General features: G+C 38.9%; 1 protein-coding gene across 5 annotated transcripts; it reads right to left on the reverse strand.

Annotated features, from left to right (window-relative positions):
- Positions 1–1,717: 1,717 nt before the first annotated feature.
- esrp2 (epithelial splicing regulatory protein 2) lies at positions 1,718–19,864 on the reverse strand. Of its 5 annotated transcripts, none has more exons than XM_058782706.1 (17): positions 19,693–19,863; positions 19,378–19,530; positions 18,725–18,853; positions 11,551–11,664; positions 11,092–11,206; positions 10,791–10,886; positions 10,593–10,647; positions 10,326–10,436; positions 9,906–10,038; positions 9,566–9,608; positions 8,825–9,126; positions 7,571–7,807; positions 7,276–7,474; positions 6,496–6,694; positions 5,574–5,757; positions 3,725–3,826; positions 2,888–3,026 (listed from the first exon to the last, which is right to left on the reverse strand). In XM_058782706.1, the coding sequence occupies exons 2-16, from the start codon at positions 19,507–19,509 to the stop codon at positions 3,740–3,742; spliced, it is 2,136 nt and encodes a 711-aa protein (XP_058638689.1). In that variant the 5' UTR covers positions 19,510–19,530; positions 19,693–19,863; the 3' UTR covers positions 2,888–3,026; positions 3,725–3,739. The 5 variants fall into 5 exon arrangements, 4 of the variants coding, with proteins under 4 accessions (XP_058638688.1, XP_058638686.1, XP_058638687.1 ...); XR_009272144.1 differs by lacking the exon at positions 2,888–3,026 and adding an exon at positions 4,924–5,389; XM_058782705.1 differs by lacking the exon at positions 3,725–3,826 and having other exon boundaries at positions 1,718–3,026; positions 10,326–10,433; positions 19,693–19,864.
- Between the last annotated feature and the right edge of the window lie 422 nt (positions 19,865–20,286).

A 20,286-nucleotide genomic window follows, 5' to 3' on the forward strand; every position in this document is an offset into this window, starting at 1 on the left:
ACAGGTTAAAATCTACATCGCTGTGCCTTATCCCTAAATGGTTCTATTAGTACCTTAAAGGTACATAATTTAAAATTACATGTTAGTACCTCAAATGTATATATTAATATATTTTGAAACCTTTTTTAAACAGAATCACATCATGCTACCGAGTACTGTTGGGATAGATTTTTCTATAATGACGTATTATTGCAGGGATGATTAAATTATGAACTATTGATTTAACATTATAGAGGAACAGTTATAGTTTAGTAACTGCCAAATCAAGTATTACAGCTCTTTCTGGGTAAAAATGGATACTTCATAGAACATGAATAACTAGGGGTGGGCAGTATGACCAAAATCTTATATCACAATTTTATTTCACAGTAACAATATATATCACAAAATTGTTATTTTTGCTTTAAATAAGGTCTTTATGATATTAAAATTTGTGATACTATAGAAATTCCATAATTCTTGTCACCATCGTGACAACTAAAAAAACCAAAGCTCACTTGAGACAATTAAAACAGTCAGCAATTAAATAAGAATAAGCAACTAATTACAAGCAACAGGACAAAACACTAAAGTAACTCACTAAGAAATGCTAGACACATTGTAAAAAGTAATAAAATGTATAAAAACACTGCATATTCCTCATTGTGTAAATTAAGTATATAGCCTATTGTTTCTTATTAAAGTTACAAACGTGATTTAGTCGAGAGCAGTGAGAGACTTCCTCTCTTTTGTTGTCTGAATAACATGAATGACGAACAGCAGGAATATTACACAGCTGTCACTTTAAGAGCTGCCAGGATCCAATATACGGTTACACGTTTTTTAGCTGTTTGCTTTCACTTAAGACCTAAATTAATGTTTACGAGGCAACTTTCAAAGATGTGCATTTTGACACATACAAGTGTGTGTATTTAACCATTCAAGGCCTATAAAACGGCACGCGCATTTAGCGAAACGAGTTCTCTTTCACTGCTGATTGCATTTCAATGGCTTAAAATCATTTGTTTTTAAACCGCCATAATGTTTTATAAACATTATATTTGGATGAAGTCATCAGTTTTCTCATTCGGCCATTGCTCTGTTTGACATTTGAAACCACCTAAAAGGTATGAAATATAGCCTACTCCACATATTTACTTCATTAGCTGAGGGCACTGACTAGTAAGATTACAAAGGTTAAGCGAAATTCAGAAAAACAACTTCATTTCAGTTCTGCTTATGGTAACGATGAATTTGAAATCCCAGACCATAGCTTTCAGTTTAAAGGTCCCAAGTTTTCAACTTGCTTCCTGTTTTTTGACTTCGGTGTAAGTTAACCCACAATGAAACAATGTGTGTGTTCATGTTTAATAGACAGAGAGAGAAAGCGATTGGAGGTTGAACAAATTGATTGCTTTAAATCAGTGGTTCTCAGCCAGGGTCAAATAGGGGGCCTCTATGCATATTTAAAACCAAATAACATTAAAGTAACCCCAAAACTACCTTTTTTAACATCTCAGAAAACCTGGATATATGTAGTTTAGTCTAATTTTAAAACACGGTAAACCCCGCAAATTAAAATCAACAGGCATTTTTAATGAACAGAAATGAAGGGGGAATAAAATGTATACAGTAAATGATGAAAAACAGGGAAAGTCATATGAAATTGTTGTGGACAACATATCTAAACTTCCATAACACAAACCTGGCCAAAAAAGCTCATGTCCACTTTGACATGTCAGAGCAATATCAATTTATTTGTTGCATCTAAGAGTCACATTTTATACACACATACATAAACATTCCATACATTTCAGGGAAAAAAGGCCCCTTCTTTCACTAGAGAGATGTGACATTTTGTTCAGCCTTGTATTGCACTCCAGGTAATGTAATCATGGGGACAAAAAAAAAAATGAAGCTCATGATTCAAGCAGCCTGGTAGCAGTAGAAAAGAACTGACGTAGTCCGCATTTCCAAAACATTATAAAGTCCAAAACAAGGTAAGACCTCAGCACAGTTCAGTCTGCACATTCTCACAGGGTCAGACTGGGGGCAACAGAATACACACCTCTATCGATGCAATTCATCTAAAGAACGAGCATTAATGAATGTAGATCACAAACAACTCATCTTTTACTTTAAATAAAAAAATTTCACTTTTCAAATGGATTAAACTAAAAATCAGTTCATGCAAGTCTATGGAGTACATACTTGGTCTGATCTCTGTTAAATAAGGAATAAGTCTGAAGGCTGTAAGTCCAAGCAGTGCAGAGGTACACTGGAAAAAACCATTATGCCCTTTTTAATCCTATGTGCAGCATAACAGTCTTAAAGCATATATTTGGATTCTTACAATCTCACTGTATTTCAAACATTCCTTTATCCAGAACAGCAAAGTAGTATTGCATTGCACTTTGGTTCCCTAGTGTAAGACAAGGACTGCAGCCTAACTGGACTGCCCAGCTGTGTTTATAAAAGCAGGAAGATCTCTTGTTCCATAACCTGATAGCTTGCAATATTATAAGTTTACTTTAAGTCTTGAAACAGGACAGAAGAGATCTTGACATCAAAAGCCACAGGAAGAGTTTAGCATGCATGCCACTGATCTCAATTTCTCTCAATCACACACACACGCACGCACATATACACACATATATATACACACACACACACACACACACACACACACACACACAGTGAGGCAGTGCTACGGAGATGGTTAAATGTGTGTATATAAACATATATACAGTGCTTCTGTGTCAGGTCCCGTCCTACTTTGTCTCAAGAACAACTGTCTGGATAGTCAAAAGACAGGTAATGAGGGAGAAAGGGGTAAGACAGGTGAAGTGCGGCCCTCCCTCAGGGGTGTAGTGGTCTGTGTGTGGTCACTCGCAGCAGACCAGGCGGATGGGGTGGCCGGAGAGGGGAAGATTGGAACATTCGGCTACAGCCCGTCTGGCTGCTTTCTCACAGGGAAAGGTCACCAGCGCCTCCCCACTACGCTGACCACTCCAGTTATACAGCATGAGCACGGAGTCCGCCTGGAGCTACACCACAAAGAAAAGAAAAAGCAAGCTTTTTTTTGTTTTTTGTTTTTTTATATATTCCAGTGGAAACTAAAAATTAAATTAAAAAAATTAAACCACTTTAGGAATTGGGAATAAAGAAAAAAGCAAGCAAATGTTTTTTTTATATATTCCAGTGCAATGTAAAATAAAATGAAGTAAAAGTAAAGTAAAATAAAGTCACCACTGGCATGTAAAATAAAATACAATAAAATAAAAAATGTAATTAAATCAAATCAAAAGGCACATAGCATAACATTCACCACTGGCATGTATTAGAATAAGGTCAGAAAAGGTCAAGATCCCTGCTGAAAATGAAAGAGTATATAATTAGGAAACCCTTATAAAAGGCAGAAGACTTGCAGTAAGTTAAGAACAATGATGCTACCCGAACAAGTCATTCAAAAGCCCAAACCAATTAGTCAGACTGGAGAGAGAGCATTATTACAACTGAAAGCTTCTTAAAACAGCAGCACTTGGATCAATAGAGCATACTGGTACTAATTATGCAACAAACAGAGAGTGAAGATTTACACAGATGCAAAAACAGAAGAGAGAATTACGGGAGTCCACTTCTGATTGGAGTTCACCCCAGAGCAGTGGAAGTGAGGGGAGGAGTTAGAGTATTAGTCCATGCACAAGCGATGGGTTCAGGTCACATGGGCATCATGGGAGCTTACCTGGAGAGGCTGCCCCTACAGACAAAGCCACTCTTTAGGCTGAATGAGACTCCGGCCCTGATCACTCACACCGACCAAGCTGCTGTAGTCTTCAGGAGCATACTACATCACAATGAGCCACAGTCAGTGCCACAGGCCTCACGTTACACTCGCAACAATCAGCACTTCTCTAAACCATGTCCATACATGTACAGGTGATGCTACAGCAGTATGCATTTCTACTAGGGGTGTAAAAAGAGTTTTATAAAGTGGATGTAAATTTTATCTTGAAGAAATTAATACTTTCAGAGATGATGCATTTAATTGGCCAAAAGTGACATTTATAGTGTTCTTTTGAACTTTCTATTTATTAAAGAATCCTGGAAAAATATTAAGCAGCACAACAGTTTTTCACATTGATAAGTAATGTTTCTGAGCAGCAAATCAGAATGATTTCTGAAGGATTGTGACACTGAAGACTGGAGTAATGATGCTGAACATTCAGCTGTGCCGTCACAGCAATAAATAGAATTTAAAATGTTTTCTATTTTAAAATGTAAACTAATCGCCCAATTACTTTTTTTACTGTATCAAATAAATGCAGCCTTGGTGAGCATATCCTTTACCAATTGTGTGTGTGTGTGTGTGTGTGTTATACACTACCACTCAAAAGTCTGAATTCATAAGTTTTTTTTATGTTTTTGTAAGTAATCCTTTTAATGTTGAAATGGTTTTTGCTGCTTAATATTTTTGTGGAGGCCATTATACTTTTTTTTTTTTTTTTTTCAGGAGTTTTTTGATGAATAGAAGGTTAAAAAAAAAAAAAACAGCATTTATTTAAATCTTTTTAGAACTTAAGCAAATCAGTCATACTAACATTCAAAACTTGAATCATAAAAATCAAAGAATCATAATTTAATTAAAATAGTCTGATCACATTCACACCCTTTAGTCTTCTGTATGTTATGTAAATGAAGGAAAGAGTATCGAGCAAACTAAAATATTACGATAATTTCATGAAGTCTAACTAAGAGGTGACACCAGTCCAAACATTCATTTAAAACACACCACCCCAATACACTGCACAACAGAAATAAAAAGTATGCATCGTACAGGGTTGCACATAAGATGTTCAAGCATGAACGCACATACACATACACATATATATATATATATATATATATAAATATAAATATAAAGAAAGAGGGGGTCCAGACCACCTGCCAAAAAAGAAACACTTCCCGCACACAGAGGCCCGTAGTGTGCATTTTGCATCAGAGGTTAAAAGCACACTTGGAGGGTAGACTGGGCTCGGATCCATTTCATCGGTTCAGCCAGGAGTCAAGCCTGAACTCGGCATTTCACACACGTGCCACTGTGCTACGCTTTGTGAACGAACAGTGTTAGATGTACAGCTCAGAGTGTCACACGCCTTAAGAGGAGAGGGCAGGGACGCTGCATGCTGAACAGTTTTACCAAGCCCACCACACAACAGAGAATAAACTAGAATATCTAATAAATCTCATCCCATGGCTATGTATTTATATACTATGAGAGAGAAAGCATACACAGACCCATGCCCACAACAAAGCATCACTCATTTCCATCTAACTCAACCCTCTTTCCTCCTCCTCTGAGTGCTGGTGTCATACCATCCTCTGATGTCTCCACCTAAACGGCTGTCAGCTAATGAGAGGACAAAACGTACACAGTGATTCGGCATAAAACACTACATAGAAACTTTAAGATGTGTGCTGTTTATCGAATAAAACCAAGGTCCTGATAAAGTCTCAGGTGAGAGGTGCACTGTTTTCGAACTTGAGAACCTGAATGAGTGAGTGAGTGAGTGAGTGGTGAAATGAGGAGTCACCTGATATCCCTGAAAGAAGCTGAGGACGTCTTTGACCCCGGCGTTGTACGGCAGACCCTGCATTCGCACCAGTGCCCCGGGCTGAGGGGGGAGGATGGCAGGGGCTGGCTGGGCGGCCAAAGCTGCTGCTACTGAACCCGGCGGGGCCGCAAAATAACTCAACGTGGAGGGAGAGACTGGTGGACTAGTCAACAGAGAGAGAGAAGATGAGTTTGAGAGGGGGATAAAATAAAATAAATAATTAAATTCCATAACAGAAAAGAGATGTATTAACAAATTATATTATAACATACATTATACATGCTGAATGGAGGAGCTACATTTGAAGCAAGCTGATTGACCACATGTTTCAATTAGATTTACAAAGTAAACAACCATTCAAAAGTTTGGGATTTGTAAATCTAAAAATGTTTTTCAAAGAACTATCATGGTCACCAAGGACTGAATTGGTGGCCGGAGCATTGAATTGATAAAAAAAAAGAAAAAAAAACACAGTAAAAACACTAATATTGTAAAATATATTATTACAATTTAAAATAAATATTTGCTATTTTAATACATTTTAAAAAGCATTTTATTCAGGTGATGGCAAAGCTGAATTTTCAGCAGCCATTACACCAGTCTTCAGTGTCACATGAAATCATTCTAATATTCTGATTTGGTGCTCAAGAAACATTTATCATCAAATTATAAACATTTTTGTGGAAAATACTGCTAATACACTTGTATACTGAACATTGGTGTTTATCATATTTTAAATGGTAATGATAAATATGCTAACGTTTAATAAATAAACTGCACAGCAAATTTTACCTCCACTATGTGCCACAGATAACAAAACCTTTCAGCCAGGTGGAATGTAAAAATTAGGTAAATTTAGACCAAGGTAAATTCTCTCCACATATTTGTCTTCTCATTGTACCTGGGGTAGTAGGTGGTGTAGCTCATGTTCATGTTCATATAAAGCTGTGGAGAGTAGTAGGCTAAAGCATGTGCAGGGTTATGTGTTGGGGCCTGTGGAGTTCTTGGAGTGGCCAGCAGGGGGGGCTGATACAACGCTGCCTCAGTGGGAAGCATAGCTGGAGTCGCAGGAAATGCAGCATATGTTGGTGGAGAGAGACCTGAGAAAGACATGACAAAGTGCTTTATTGAAAAAAAATTTCACCATGTGGGCATGCTAAATCTCCTCTCTCTCTCTCACACACACACACACACACACACACACACACACACACACAGCTGACCTTGCAGGAGTGGGTGAATGTCATGTATACTTAGCTTAACTGGCACAGGGACAACTACTGTCTTCTCTGATGTAGTGTGAGCACATACGGCCCATTCTCAAGCCAAGGTCAAACAACCAGATCAAATCACAGAGTAAACAGGCCTTCCTTTAGTGCCGCTACAGGCTTGCTCTTTCTAAAATGCCAAAATGTTGCACCTTAAGATCTGTGACAGAGGTGATCACACGGCTTTCCTGTAGATAAGCTGAAATCTTATCTCAAAAGGACCAGCTGATAGGAGCAGAAGAGTGCAGACGGCAACACTGTTCCTGTTCGAGAGATGCTGATCTGTGTGCATATTACAGCTGCTGGCTCACGCTAAATACTAACCCGAACTACCAGCGCAGTTCATCTTATGTGGTTTCCAACAAGCATTTGGCATTTAAAAAAGCTCCATAAAGTATCAGACAGTCTCTTACAGGGCAGTTTGCAAGGAGGCGGCGAGAGGCCGCTGCGGTTAAGTGTCCCCCCCATCAGCACAAAGCTCATCTCCTCAGTGGAGCACTGGAACACCTCCACGTAACGGTCCTTCATCATCTTCTTGTGGCACTTCTGAGCCACCATAAATGCACGGTCAGCTGACTTCATCTGAATGAAGGCATCACCAGAGGGTCGACCCTATTAAGATCAACCAAAAAGACAAAAAAAAGGTGGGCCAAAAGGTTATTCTAGAAAGATCCTGATGTTTCTGGTTTCATGAAGTTCCTCTCTTACCTGTTGATTAAGGACCATGTGCACCCCATGTGGTTTGATATCAATGGTGTGTTCTCCCATAAACTCCAGGATGTCCTCGATGGCGGCGGTGTATGGCAGACCTCTCAGCCTGATGCAGTCTCGCATGCTGCCGGTGGTGATGAAGGGTGGCGTGGCTAACACAGGTACAGATACCATCGGAGCCGGAGGAGGAGGAAGTGTGGAGATCAAGGGAGTGGACATGTAGCGATTCAAAACCTAGTTTGAAGATACAAAAGATCAAGAAGATGGCAATAAAATTTTTTAAAAAGACAAGATGCTGGTCATACAAAAGTACACCAAGCTTTTTTTGCTCTGATTAACCCACAGAGACCCCAAATAGCAGAACTGCAACATTTATAATGTTTATATCGTAAATAAAACTTACTTATTTAATACATACTAATATGTCTCATACGGGTTTCGTTGCTCATATCTATTTACCAAGCAAGTATTTGACATCTAATTTTTTTTTTTTCTTTTTTTTTTGTTCTAGTGTCTAATAATGGGAAGAGATTACATGCCATTTTTCTAAGAAACAAAATGCAATACTGGGCATCAGGGTTAAAAAAAAAAATCTCAGTAATACTTCATTTTCAAGACCAATTCTCACTATTAACTAGTTGCTTATTAGCATGCATTTTACTAGCACATTGGTTGTTTATTAGTACTTATTAGGCACATATTAATGCCTTATTCTGCATGACCATATTTTAGATCCCTTAATCCACCCCATACCTAAACATAACAACTACCTTACTAACTATTAAGCAGCAAATTAGGAGTTTGAGAAAAAATGAGTTAGTGAATGTGTTCCCTAATCTAAAGTGTTACCAAATTCTTATGCGGCTCACACAATGGACCCTGGATATCAAGGAATGGTACAAAAAATATTTTTCTCAACCATTTTCTGAGCTTTTGTCATTGTCTCGTTGACATAATACATATAAAACAATACAATACATCAAGTGCTAATCAAATTAATACATTATAGTTAAAATATGGTTTGATATGAATATTTATTACAGTTTTTAAGTTAACTAGTAATATAACATTTCATGACTGCATCCTAACTGGCTGTTTTGCAATTTTGCCATATTATTCCCAGATGCAAAACAAAGTGGCTTTTAGAACTAACAGCTTACTAAAGAAAAGCAAAAGGGTGAAAAAAAAAAAAAAACACATCATAAATAGCAGTGCATGGGTCTCTGAGGGTTAAATATAAATCATCTGTACCTGTTGGACCTCAGCTGCAGTACTGCGGAACAGCTCAATGTATCTCTTGCCCAGGATCTGTTTGTGCTTCTTCAGGGCATTCTGGGCATATTCCTCACAGGCAAAGAGAACAAACGCGTCGCCTGTGGGACGTCCGTCTGGGTACTTCACAAACAGAAGCCCCTCCGTCCCATCAGTCACTGGGCTGTCCGGGCCCAGGAAGCCCAGAACATCCTGAGGAGTAGCAGTGAACGGAAGCCCACGCATTCGGATTATCACTTGGTTTTCCTTAGAAAGAAACTGAGCTACCTCATTGGACGTCCCTGTCAAAAGAGGAGGAATTTTACGTTTAAAAATGGTGAGTGGTAACAATGTCAGAAAGACTCTGCTGTGAAACAGTTCAGCAGACACATCCACACGCACTGAAATGATATCTCGGCAGGCCGCTGTTCTTTTACACCTGCTGTGTGTGAGGCTTTTCAGAGGCTGCTGACCCATCTTCCTCCCTGAGGGAACGGCTCTCTTTCTCTGTGGCCTGGCCAGAGCTGGGGGCAGGAGGGAAGGGGAATAGAGTTTCCCCCTCTACCTGCCCTGCATGAGTCAGCAAGGGGAAGATACTCACAAAGAGTCTTTCATTCCCAGAGAGGGGGAAAAATGAGGGACGGACACACACACACACCTGGCAATAGCAGATGGAGATTTACTCTATAATATGAGCAGACACTTTCCATTTGTAATGAAGACTTCATGTAAATGTCTCACCTCCTGCAATCTTAATAAATTCCTCCCCAGTCGCTTTATACACCTGAAACAAAATAAATACAGATTGTCATAAGAGTGACATTGGCATGCCATCGATCGAAAGTGTATTATTCACATTGTGCAAATTAGGGATGGGTCAAGATGGTCGAATTTTTAATTTTAAATTGTCTGATGATGGATTTAGTTTGTTTCTCACAAGCCTAGTATACAGTACATTTAATATTTCCAAAATATAAGAATCAGAACAGTCTCAGATTAAAGGTATTCTTGCATAATGCATTTTTAAGATGAACAGAGTAAAATAAAGTATGGTTTGGATGCCTTGAGGAGGTGAACTCACTTCAATGTATCTGTTGCCCATGTGGTGTTTATGTCGATCCAGTGCCATGTCTCTGTGCTCAGAGTTTATGAAGCGAACCAGAGCTTCTCCGTTCCTCCGGCCCTGAGCATTTAAACACAGTGCAACGCCACCTCTGATATAAAGACACACACACACACAAATCAAACAAAGGCAGAGATACAACACATTTAGTATGAAACCTTTAAAATGTACTCGGTATGATAAATCAGCTTGGCCACTCCACATAAAACTACTTTTCCGCTAATGAAAGTCCCAATTTGACATTTGGCTGGATTTGCCTTCAAGGTCTTACTGAGTTTTGCATTACACTGTTAATGTGTACTTAAGGGTCTTTTCTGAGTGCATGCACCATGTCATTGTGAGTGTGCCTTTCAGTGTTACGCTGAGCTGTAATCTCACTTGGCAATGTTGAGGCCCTTGAAGAAGCGAGCGATGTCCTGATCAGACGACTGCCATGGCAACCCACGAGCTCTGATGACTGTCTCGCTGTCCACAGCTTCTGTCTTACTGCTGGAAGGCATGCAGACACACAGGTAACAGTCACTCATGCTTAGCAGCATTATTCTGGGCTTTGTTCATGGTAAAGACCACAGTCTTATAATGGGAAACCCCACAGATGTTTGCAACAAACAAAAATCAGACTACAACATATGACTGAGTACATACCATGCTCCAGATTCAAACTTGTAGTTTACAGTCTCAAAAGTGGAGAATGTGTGATCTACAAAGGAAAAAAAAAAAAAAAAAAAAAAAAGTTTAGTTGTTATGAGATCACATGATCAGTTGTGCATATCAAAAGCGAAATCTGTAAGGTTTTTAATAGGTATATAAACGACACAGAACAATCCACTATAAGTGACTCACTGTAAGGCTCAACCAGGAGATGTAGAATTAGCAGAACCATGTTCTTCACCTCCCTCAGTCCGGCCTCCTGCTCCACTGCCGCTGGAATGCACACGTCTGACAACAATGTCAAGGCCTCATACAGGACATACACACACGAGAATGCACATATTCCTACCAAAACAGCTGAAAATGCTGAACACATCAACCAGTAAATGCAAATAAAAAAGTGATTATAAACAAGGGGACACACACACACACACACACACACACACACACACACACATATTGCACAGTAAAACCAAAAGCATATACAGGATACAGTCCAGCATGGAGGTCAGAGTGAGATCTTTGACGGGGCCTGCGTTTGGGCAGCATTTGTGAAACTCTTTCTTCAAGTCCACAAATGTGTAGAAGCACTCTGGCAGGACTAGATTCTACAACAAAACACACAGAGACAAATGAGGGAGATGCACACTAGAAAATATGTCTAGGAGGAGCCCGAGGGAAGGGCAGAGGTGAGCAAACACCAAAATAAGGGGGAAAGGTAGAAAACGGATTGAGGGCAATTTAACGTCCTATGGAGGAGCACAGCATTCCTGTGAAGATTATAACATGTTGCTGCTAAACAGATTATACCACAAACTGACAGCTAATTTAGAAATGTCAGAAGAATACACACACACCCCTAGGTTTTTCCTTTCTAGCCTTAGTTAAAGGTGGATTCAATCGAAATACTCAAGGATGACAATGTACTTAGACTTTGGAAGGAGTGCGTTACCTTTTTCGAGGCTTCGGGGTGCAGCACCTGTCGGATAAGCAGTGGTCCGTCCACACACAGCGTGTAGGAGCTTCTGCCCAGAGACTTCAGTTCAGCTGACACCGACTGATGAAACTAGAGACAAATGAAAACAGTGAAAAAGAGAAGGAATGGAGAAAATTTATTTCTAATCAAAAACACCCAGCATTAGATGCAGGTGTAAGCATTAGATTCATTTCCCTTTGTATCTAGCCCAGGGGTGTTTAGTTTAGCTTCACCCTAATTAAACACACCTGATGGAGCTAATGAAGTCCTTCAGACATATTTCAAAACTACATGGGTTGTGTGTTGGAACTAAACTGTGGCCCTCCGGGAATTGGCCCTGAGGTATCATGGTTTCTAAATTATATTATATTATATTTATACATTTAAAAAAAATGCACCGACTAATCGACTTTAATACTCTGCCATGACGCTTTAAGCTTGACGTGGACTAGTCGCTGGTACTATAGAGGGCGCAACAGTATAAGAAATCTCTGAAGGACTTCCACATTTACGCTCCGTTTCCAAACAGTTAAAATGACAAATAAATGCATACTCTGAAAGCGCTCCACAAGACGTGCGATTATATTACTGGATGCTCGAAATTGAACGGGAGAATGCACGTTTTAAACATCTAGTACAGGTTAGTTAATCGCCATTCTAATATAATGCGCTGCTGCTCTGTAACGCACACACATAGGTTACAGACAGTAACGCGTCCATCTCGCGCGTGCACAGAATCGTTCAGCGCGGAAATGTATTGTCAACACTGTTGTTATTTCTCAATAAAATAGCTTACAAACTGAAAAGTTCAAGCATATATTTCTTAACTAAATCCCACAGCTTCACTACTAGTAGAGACGCTGCCAGATAGAATTAATTCACACACGCAATCGCTCTCACTAATGCATTCATATGAATGTAATCTTTACTGTGCTACTTTATCTGTATCCGGTTTAGAACGAGCAGAAATCTGAGAGAAATATAACCACAGAAAGACAAAAGAACTGATAAAAATGAGCTGTTATAGGAGCAATAGCCATGTGGGCAGCACTGTGTCATATACCATAGCTGTGCATAAGGTGTTTGAGTCTCAGCTCCAGACTTATTTGTTCATTAATGACGTCATCAGCGACTAGTCGACTTCGACTCGACTTTCAATCACACAAGTCTGCATAGTGTTATTTCTGAAAGAAATCTTGTCACACTGAAGACTGGAGTAATGACTTTTGAAAATGCAGCTTTGCGCTCACAGGAATAAATTACAATTTTCAGTATTTTGCGCAGCCTTGGTGAGCATAAACTGGTTTAAAACGTCTTACCAACACCAAACGGTTCTAAATTACAGTTTTGCAGGAATGGCTTAAATTTTTGCTACAAAAGCTAAAACAAGAGACATCACACCAACCACAGAAACTCAGATAATTACAGGTGACACTGTGAAAGTTGTATTACTAGTTTATTATTTATTAATATTTCCTTGTTAAACATCACACAGATTGAAAAAACAAATGTATTTTATCCAAAAAAAAAAAAAAATTACAATGTCAAGGGCAGCACAGAGGACACCCAAATTATGTTGTAATATGTGAACATGCGCATGCGTATGCTTGTTTTGTAGATTAAGCAGCTGGTCAGACTGGTTTGGTGAAAATACAGGAAGTGAGCCATGGCCGTGGCAGTCATTTCAGATAAAAGTATTTCACGTGACCAGAGAGATAGATGACAAAACAAATGAAGAGTGTTTGTCCTGCTCTAAAAACACACCACCTGCTCACTCCCAGCTATAAGGGCTCCCACAGTCATCTGTGTTTAGCAAAAACAAGAAGTCTTTAATGAACCATTACAGATGTTTAGTAAACTTATCCATCTCTGCATCAGTCAACAGCAGTACAGGCTAACCACTGACTATGACGCGATAACTGATTTGAGTGCTTTATTATATTCACATGAGAGAATGATTAATGCAAAGATGAAAAAAATAAATGTTATTAAGGGCTGTTCTCATATTGAAAAAAAAATAAGTGTAGAAACAATTTTTCACTCACAAATTGCTAGCAAATTTCAAACAATTGCAAAGAAACAGCAATTAACTTAAACATGGATTTTTGAATTAGAAACATTGAAACTATTTTCTTGTTAAATGTAGCCTACTCTAATCATTTATTTTATTTACATTTTTGAAAAATCATTTTTAAAAGTGTAGACACTGAATGAAGCAATGTTTAGTTGTTTGTACTCACAACTTGCAGTATTAATATACACAATTCAAAAATGTGCACTCACAGATGTGTATATATCTATTTTACGGCTCTGAGTGTGATTTAGATCGAACAGTTTTATATTAGTTTTGTTTTCCATTTTTAACTCTGGTGTTAACTAATGTAAAACCATTTTTCCTAGATGTAATAATTTGTTATGAATAAACATTTTGGTTTGTTTCAATAAGAAATGGAGAAAACAAAATCATGTATATTCTAAATAAACATACATTGACAAATAAAAAAAATTAAAAAGTATTTTAAAATAAAAAAATATTTTATTCATTAGACTGCACTAAAAAAAAAAACCATTGCTATAAAAGATATATATAGATATATATATATATTCATTCTACATTTTCAGCAAGAATAAACATGATATACAATTTCTCTGATATTAAAATTACTCTCATGATGTAAGATTTAGGTTATACCACCCACACCAACAGTTTTTTTTTTTTTTCCTCGATCAAACTAATACAAGCTCAGATTAAGAGTTGCGCAGAAAAATTGTTTAACTTCTGACTGAATGTGATAAATCGTATAAATGTCATGTTTGATTTAAGTCAATCTACAGTGAATTACAACAGAGCAGGAATGAACAGTTACTGTTTGTCAGACTCTAGCTAGAGTATGAATAGAAAAGATAGCCCCTTTATGGCCTAATTTTCATATCATTTGGGCCAGCGCTGATAACACAAGCAAATGTTGCCTTTACCCAGAGCAATTAAAAGTAAAAAGGAACCAAGACAAAGTGGTTGACAAAAGTTTAAAAGATTAAGTGCAATATACATAACCTGACTAATCTACAAACTGGGAATCTGGGAGGATTTAAGAAATAAAACAGTAAAAAGCTGTCAAACTACGGAGAACAACTAAAGGCAGAACTGCAACTCATTCAGACGTTCCCATCATGCTCTTGGACAGTGACGTGCTGTTTTTCCATACAACCTGTCCATCTTCATACCTCATGCAAATATGAGGCTTCTGTTAGTCATTAAGGGCTTAACAAGACTTTCGTAAAAACCTTACGATTCTAAAAGTATACATCAAGAGCTTTACATCTCATTTTAAGTAATCTCAAGGAAGGCTTAAATAGTACACAGTCACACTCATAACACATAAAAAACTCATAACACACACACACACACAAAATAATGCATTCACTTAACGCTTGGAGCTGGTGCGTGAGTGCACTTGTGCGTCCATGGCTGTTTTTACTACACAACCCCTCCTTGCACAAATTAGCAACTGCAATAATTAAGTACAAACTTAATTTCTGCAACACAAACATTCTGCTAAAACACATTGACACACCCTCTACCTACACACGATTAGAGAGGGGAGATCAAACTCCAAGAAAAAGCTAGATATGAAGAGTAACATTTCATTTTTACTTTAAGTAAAAAGACAGAATGAGTCAAATAGCCAGTCCAGCATTGAGAAAAAGCATTTGCAAAGTTAGCATAAGATACACATGGTAGTTAAACTTGATTTGAGTTTCAGTTTCGCATTCTCCTCTGCCAAGCTGTCAGTGAGAGAGAAATTTGATCTTTGGCATGACAAGCAATCAATGTGTCCTGTTGAGCCATGTTTGCTCTGTGTGCGTCTGTGTACCTGTTTTTTTATTCAGGTGGGGACTTAAACCTGAATACACACTGACTCATGGGGACTCAAATTGAGGTCCCCACGGGTAAACAAGCTAATAAATCACAGAGAATGAAGTTTTTTGAAAATCTAAAAAATGCAGAAGGTTTCCTGTAAGGTGTAGGGTTGGTGTAGGGCAATAGAATATACGGTCTGTACAGTAGAAAAAGCATTACGCCTATGGAGAGTCCCCACAAGGATAGCAAACCAGACGTGTGTGCGCGCAAAGAGGCCGAATTCCAATTTTCACTCTCTTGAAGAAAAGTGATGCTATCTGTAGGGTCGTTCTACATGCAAGTGAGCAGCAGAATTCCTCTACGAAAGATTGTTCCTTAAGGCTATTAGTGAAGTGCACTTATGGTGGTCACTTAAGATCCCGGGTGCCAAGCTTTTACCACTCATTTTAAAACCTGTGAATCTAAAATTGCTTTTGTACACCAAACAACTACCAGCAGAAAATATTCTTTACATATATTTTACATTTAAAAAAAAAAAATCGTATCAACCCTAAGCTTTTATATGTTTTTTTAAATATGATAAAATTACTACTTTCAGTTTTAATATATTTTACTGATGGCAGAGCTGCATTTTTAAGCAGTCATTACTCTAGCAGTGTCACATAATCCTTCAGAATATTCTAATAGATTTAGTGCCCAAGAAACATTTATTATCATCAACATTTAAAACAGTTGTGCAGTTTAAAATATTTGTGCAAGTGTGATTTTTTTTCTTTTTTCTTCAAAGTTTACAGACTCCAAACTTTTGAACGATAATGACATAAGGCTTTGTGAAAAACGTACCAAATGCTAAAACACAAGACAATAATGCCCTGTCTGCCCTCCAAAATTAGTAGGACATAGTGATGCTTACTTTTGAGTAGAACTCAACCTGTCTGTTCAGGGTGAAGTAAAGTGGGAGTGTCGTTAGATAAGGTAACAGGATGTGCCGGCTGAACTACCAGGATGTTTAAGCAACAGCCACATACAATCGGTTTTGATTAACCCATTCTGTAATCAATTTATGCAATGCTGTAAAAACGTGAGACACAAAATCCATCTAATTCATTGCTATAAACGACCACTTCACTTATGGGAAGTCTTTCTGAGGCTGAATGAAATAATGGATCAATGCGTCACTCATCCTTTCATAGAGGCATTTCCCAGAACCCTCCCTGCACATTGACAGTCTGTAGAGAAATAAAGCTCTCTGCTCATCACACACAGGTACTGACATGCTCCTGCCAGCCTGCTGTGCTTTCTCAGCGAGCTCACAGAATAACACACACTTTCTCTAACACACCCTGTGTCTCTCAAACACACCCAAGATCACTTTCTCCCACAAACACACTCATGATCTCACAGTAACAATTTTATTCCATTTAAAGTCTTTTCTCCCTCACACACACACACAGGTGTGTTAGCACCACACCATTCCCACAAAGTCTAAGAAGCATCTAAAAGCAGGTGCAAAGCCAAAGCGAGTCACCAGGTGAGTGCCAGCAGCAATATATGTTTTTTCCTGCGTTTCACTTTGGATGCCGCATCTCAATACAAATAGAACAGATCAGTTTTGACTCAAGTCTGTGAGTAAGATAGGGTAAGCTACTCTAAACCCTCCTAAATACCCGTTTCCTAACCCAGACACACTGGTGAGGATTTTATAAAAAACAGTGAGTCACAACAGTGGGAAAATAGATGCGTCACAATTCCATATGTATAGGAAATTGATCTTGAATGCATTTTTCACTTCAGGTCAAAGTCCTGTGTGAGACTCTCTGTCAACCCTTCCTCAAACCCCTCACTGTTCCTTATAAGGCTGGGTGGTATAATGTTAAATATTGTGGTGACAATATACAGTGTTTAGAGATAGCTTCTGCTACATCATGGTATGAAAATATAGTCATGCAGAACTGCTTCAAGTTGAGACATCAGAGCAAAAATAAGCTTTAATAAGAGTCAGTGCATATTTAATTCATATAGTGAAGAATGTGCAGTTTTATTTTACATCTGATGATTCAGTTGTTTTTACTTGAATGCTACCGTTAAATAGATCTACTGTAAAAGTTAATGCTATTTGTATCTTTCTTATATTGTATACTATTGTTTGTAATTTTCTTTTTGTTTTTATTCTTAATAACAAATATTAAATAAAAAGAACTATATTGTGATTATATGTTAGTATTTGTGAAATAAAGTTACTCATATCATGAAATAATTTTGGTCATATCACCCACTCGTAGTTTCTTACAACACCTGATGGAAGTGGGTGTATTTCTTTGAAAACAACAAGGAAACTGAACTGAACCAATGGTTTGATAGATAGAAAGACAAGCACTATCTCTCTGAAAGCTAGGCAGGGAGAAATTGATTTCACTAGTTAATATTTACAGAGCCCCCTGGGGATAGGCTACAGCTGAATCAAGATAACATGCCACCACCTGAATGCTACAAAAGGTATGCAATAAAAAAAAAGTGAGAAAATAAATGTGTTAAATGAGACCAATCATTGTTTAAGGATTTCCATATGTACTTTAATAAATGTAATACATAAATTCCAACAAACATCTAGTCCCACAACTGAGCTTAAACTCTGAGCTCTAAATACCTTTCTGTGGGACAGTAATGAGAGGGTGTCCATTATGAAACAGTGGGGGGTGGGAACAGGTTTACCGAGTACAAACAAATTTTCTCTGCGTCATGCTTGAGAAACACGTTTGGCGACAACCGCCTTTTGGCAAAACAAACCTGCAAAACTAAGGAGCCACCCAAAACTATACATATCTTGCTTGATAAATGAGCCAGGATAGCAGCAGAAAAGAAAAACAGGAACATCTCTCTGGCTCACTCCATTTCATTTTAATCCCTCGGTCTACCATTCTGTTCATCCCGCTGTGTCTGTATCACTCTTGCTCACTCACTGACATACATGTTCTCAAGTAGGTGCGTTCGCAGGTAAGCATTCCGTCTTCCAGATGTCTGCTCAACACATCAGTCCACAACAAGACTAGACCTGCACTCTCCCCTAGAGCAGAGCGTCTGTGCCTGCCTTCCATCCCACACCCAAACCACACACACATCACAGCAAGCCACCTAAAAATCAACCAAATGCTAAAATCGTGGACAAGATCAAAGACTTACCTTATGCTGACACATACTAAAAATGATGCCAGTCACTGCTTTATATGTAACTTTTAATCCATTTATCTATAATCGTATTTCAAACTAAAGAAACACATGGTCTCTCACCTGCTGCAGGACGCTCTCCAGTGGCTCGGCCTTGCACAGCTCCTCCGCAGTGAGCCCGGTCTCTTCCTTGCACTGCTCCGACAGATCCACACTGTCCGGCTGTACTAGAGTCCGCTGAAGCTCGCCCACCTGTTAACAACATCATCTCTTTCAACCGGCCTCGCAATGCAAATGTAGCGGGGTTTCTCATCGGCGCCCCCTTGAACACACCTGGCCGTCGAGAACACAGACGCAACGTTCAGTGTTCTCCACGCGCCTATGCTGTCTAGGTGGCAGCTCACTGGGTTTGACACCGAGTCACTATGGCGATGATGATGATGATGATGATCATATCTCGGGCAGTGTTTGTGTGAATGCAAAGCAGACACGGCAGGGTTACTGACCGACAGGCGATGACACTCACCAAACAAGACACGCTTTCGTCTCTCGTGGCTCGAAAAGACCACATTATAAAGCTCGAATCAAGCTGTCAAATAGAGGACCAAATAAAACAGCTTTTGCTGGTAATGTAAATCACAGTGTAGCGCGTTTAGCTCTCTAAAAGCGCACCTTGTTGGTGAATGTCAGCTGTCAAGGTGGTTTCTAACACTAGCACATTACTAGGTGGGTAGTTTAAAGTTAGAGACCTTACAACAGGGTCAAAAGGTCCGTACCTTATTCTCATGTAGATCCACAATTTGCCACACCAAGAGAATTAATTCCCTTTCATCCGACCCCAGTTTACCCCCATTTGCACCAGCTGTTGCCCCAAAGAACACCACCAGAGTATCACTGTGCGAAGCCATCAGGGACCACAAGGGTAAAAACTACAATTAAGAGCAAAGATCAAATAAAACAGTAACACGAGGGTTCACCTTTCTCCAAGAGAAGCAAACAAAAGAAATGGAAAATCAATTGAAGTACACAAGGAAGGACAGAAGATTACTTCAGGAGAAGGACACGAGAGAGAGTGCGGCACGAGACTCTACCTGTTGCAGTACTTGTGTACTCTCTATCCAGAGTTACTGGTTTGACTGGTAAAGAAGGCAGAAAAAAAGTCCTGGTTCGTCTCACGCTAACCCCATAACAAGCCCTGAAGCCTTTTCTCGCTGTCTCGTTTTTTCTTGGTTACCTGGCTTTGGCTCGGCCTCCTGTTTGGAGTCAATCTCCCGAGGGAGCGCGTTGATTGGCTGGTTTGTAAAGGTGAGGGCGGGGCGTATTGCCACGGCACCTATGTAACCCGTTCTGATTGGTTCATTACGCGCTAGGAAGTAGGAGAGAAGATCAGAATTCATTTGTCCTGCTTTGCTGTTACACACCTATGCAGACCCGCTGCTACCTTGTAATATAAACGTTTTTATCTAGCCTGCGTAAAAAAGAAATACACTTTGAAAAACTTTGAAACAGGCCTATGTTTAAAAACACTCGCACAAGATTAAGACAACGTTATATGAGCTCCCCAAATAAAAGCTCGAGTAAAAGTTTTGTTTTAGATGTGGCCAGTGCGCTTCCATACACTCTCAAAAACGGCAAATATTCGTTTCTGCCACTCTCACTAGACAAACACATAATCTCACAAAACA

Source organism: Onychostoma macrolepis, chromosome 07 (assembly GCF_012432095.1).
Source record: "Onychostoma macrolepis isolate SWU-2019 chromosome 07, ASM1243209v1, whole genome shotgun sequence".
Classification (NCBI taxonomy): domain Eukaryota; kingdom Metazoa; phylum Chordata; class Actinopteri; order Cypriniformes; family Cyprinidae; genus Onychostoma; species Onychostoma macrolepis.

Coding starts and splice junctions, on each gene's coding strand:
- esrp2 (XM_058782703.1), bottom strand. CDS start 19,509: ATGGCTTCGCACAGTGATACTCTGGTGGTGTTCTTTGGGGCAACAGCT. Junction 18,854..19,377: donor TGGATCTACATGAGAATAAG/GTACGGACCTTT, acceptor TGTTGTTAACAG/GTGGGCGAGCTTCAGCGGAC. Junction 10,887..11,091: donor TCTGACCTCCATGCTGGACT/GTATCCTGTATA, acceptor CATTGTTGTCAG/ACGTGTGCATTCCAGCGGCA.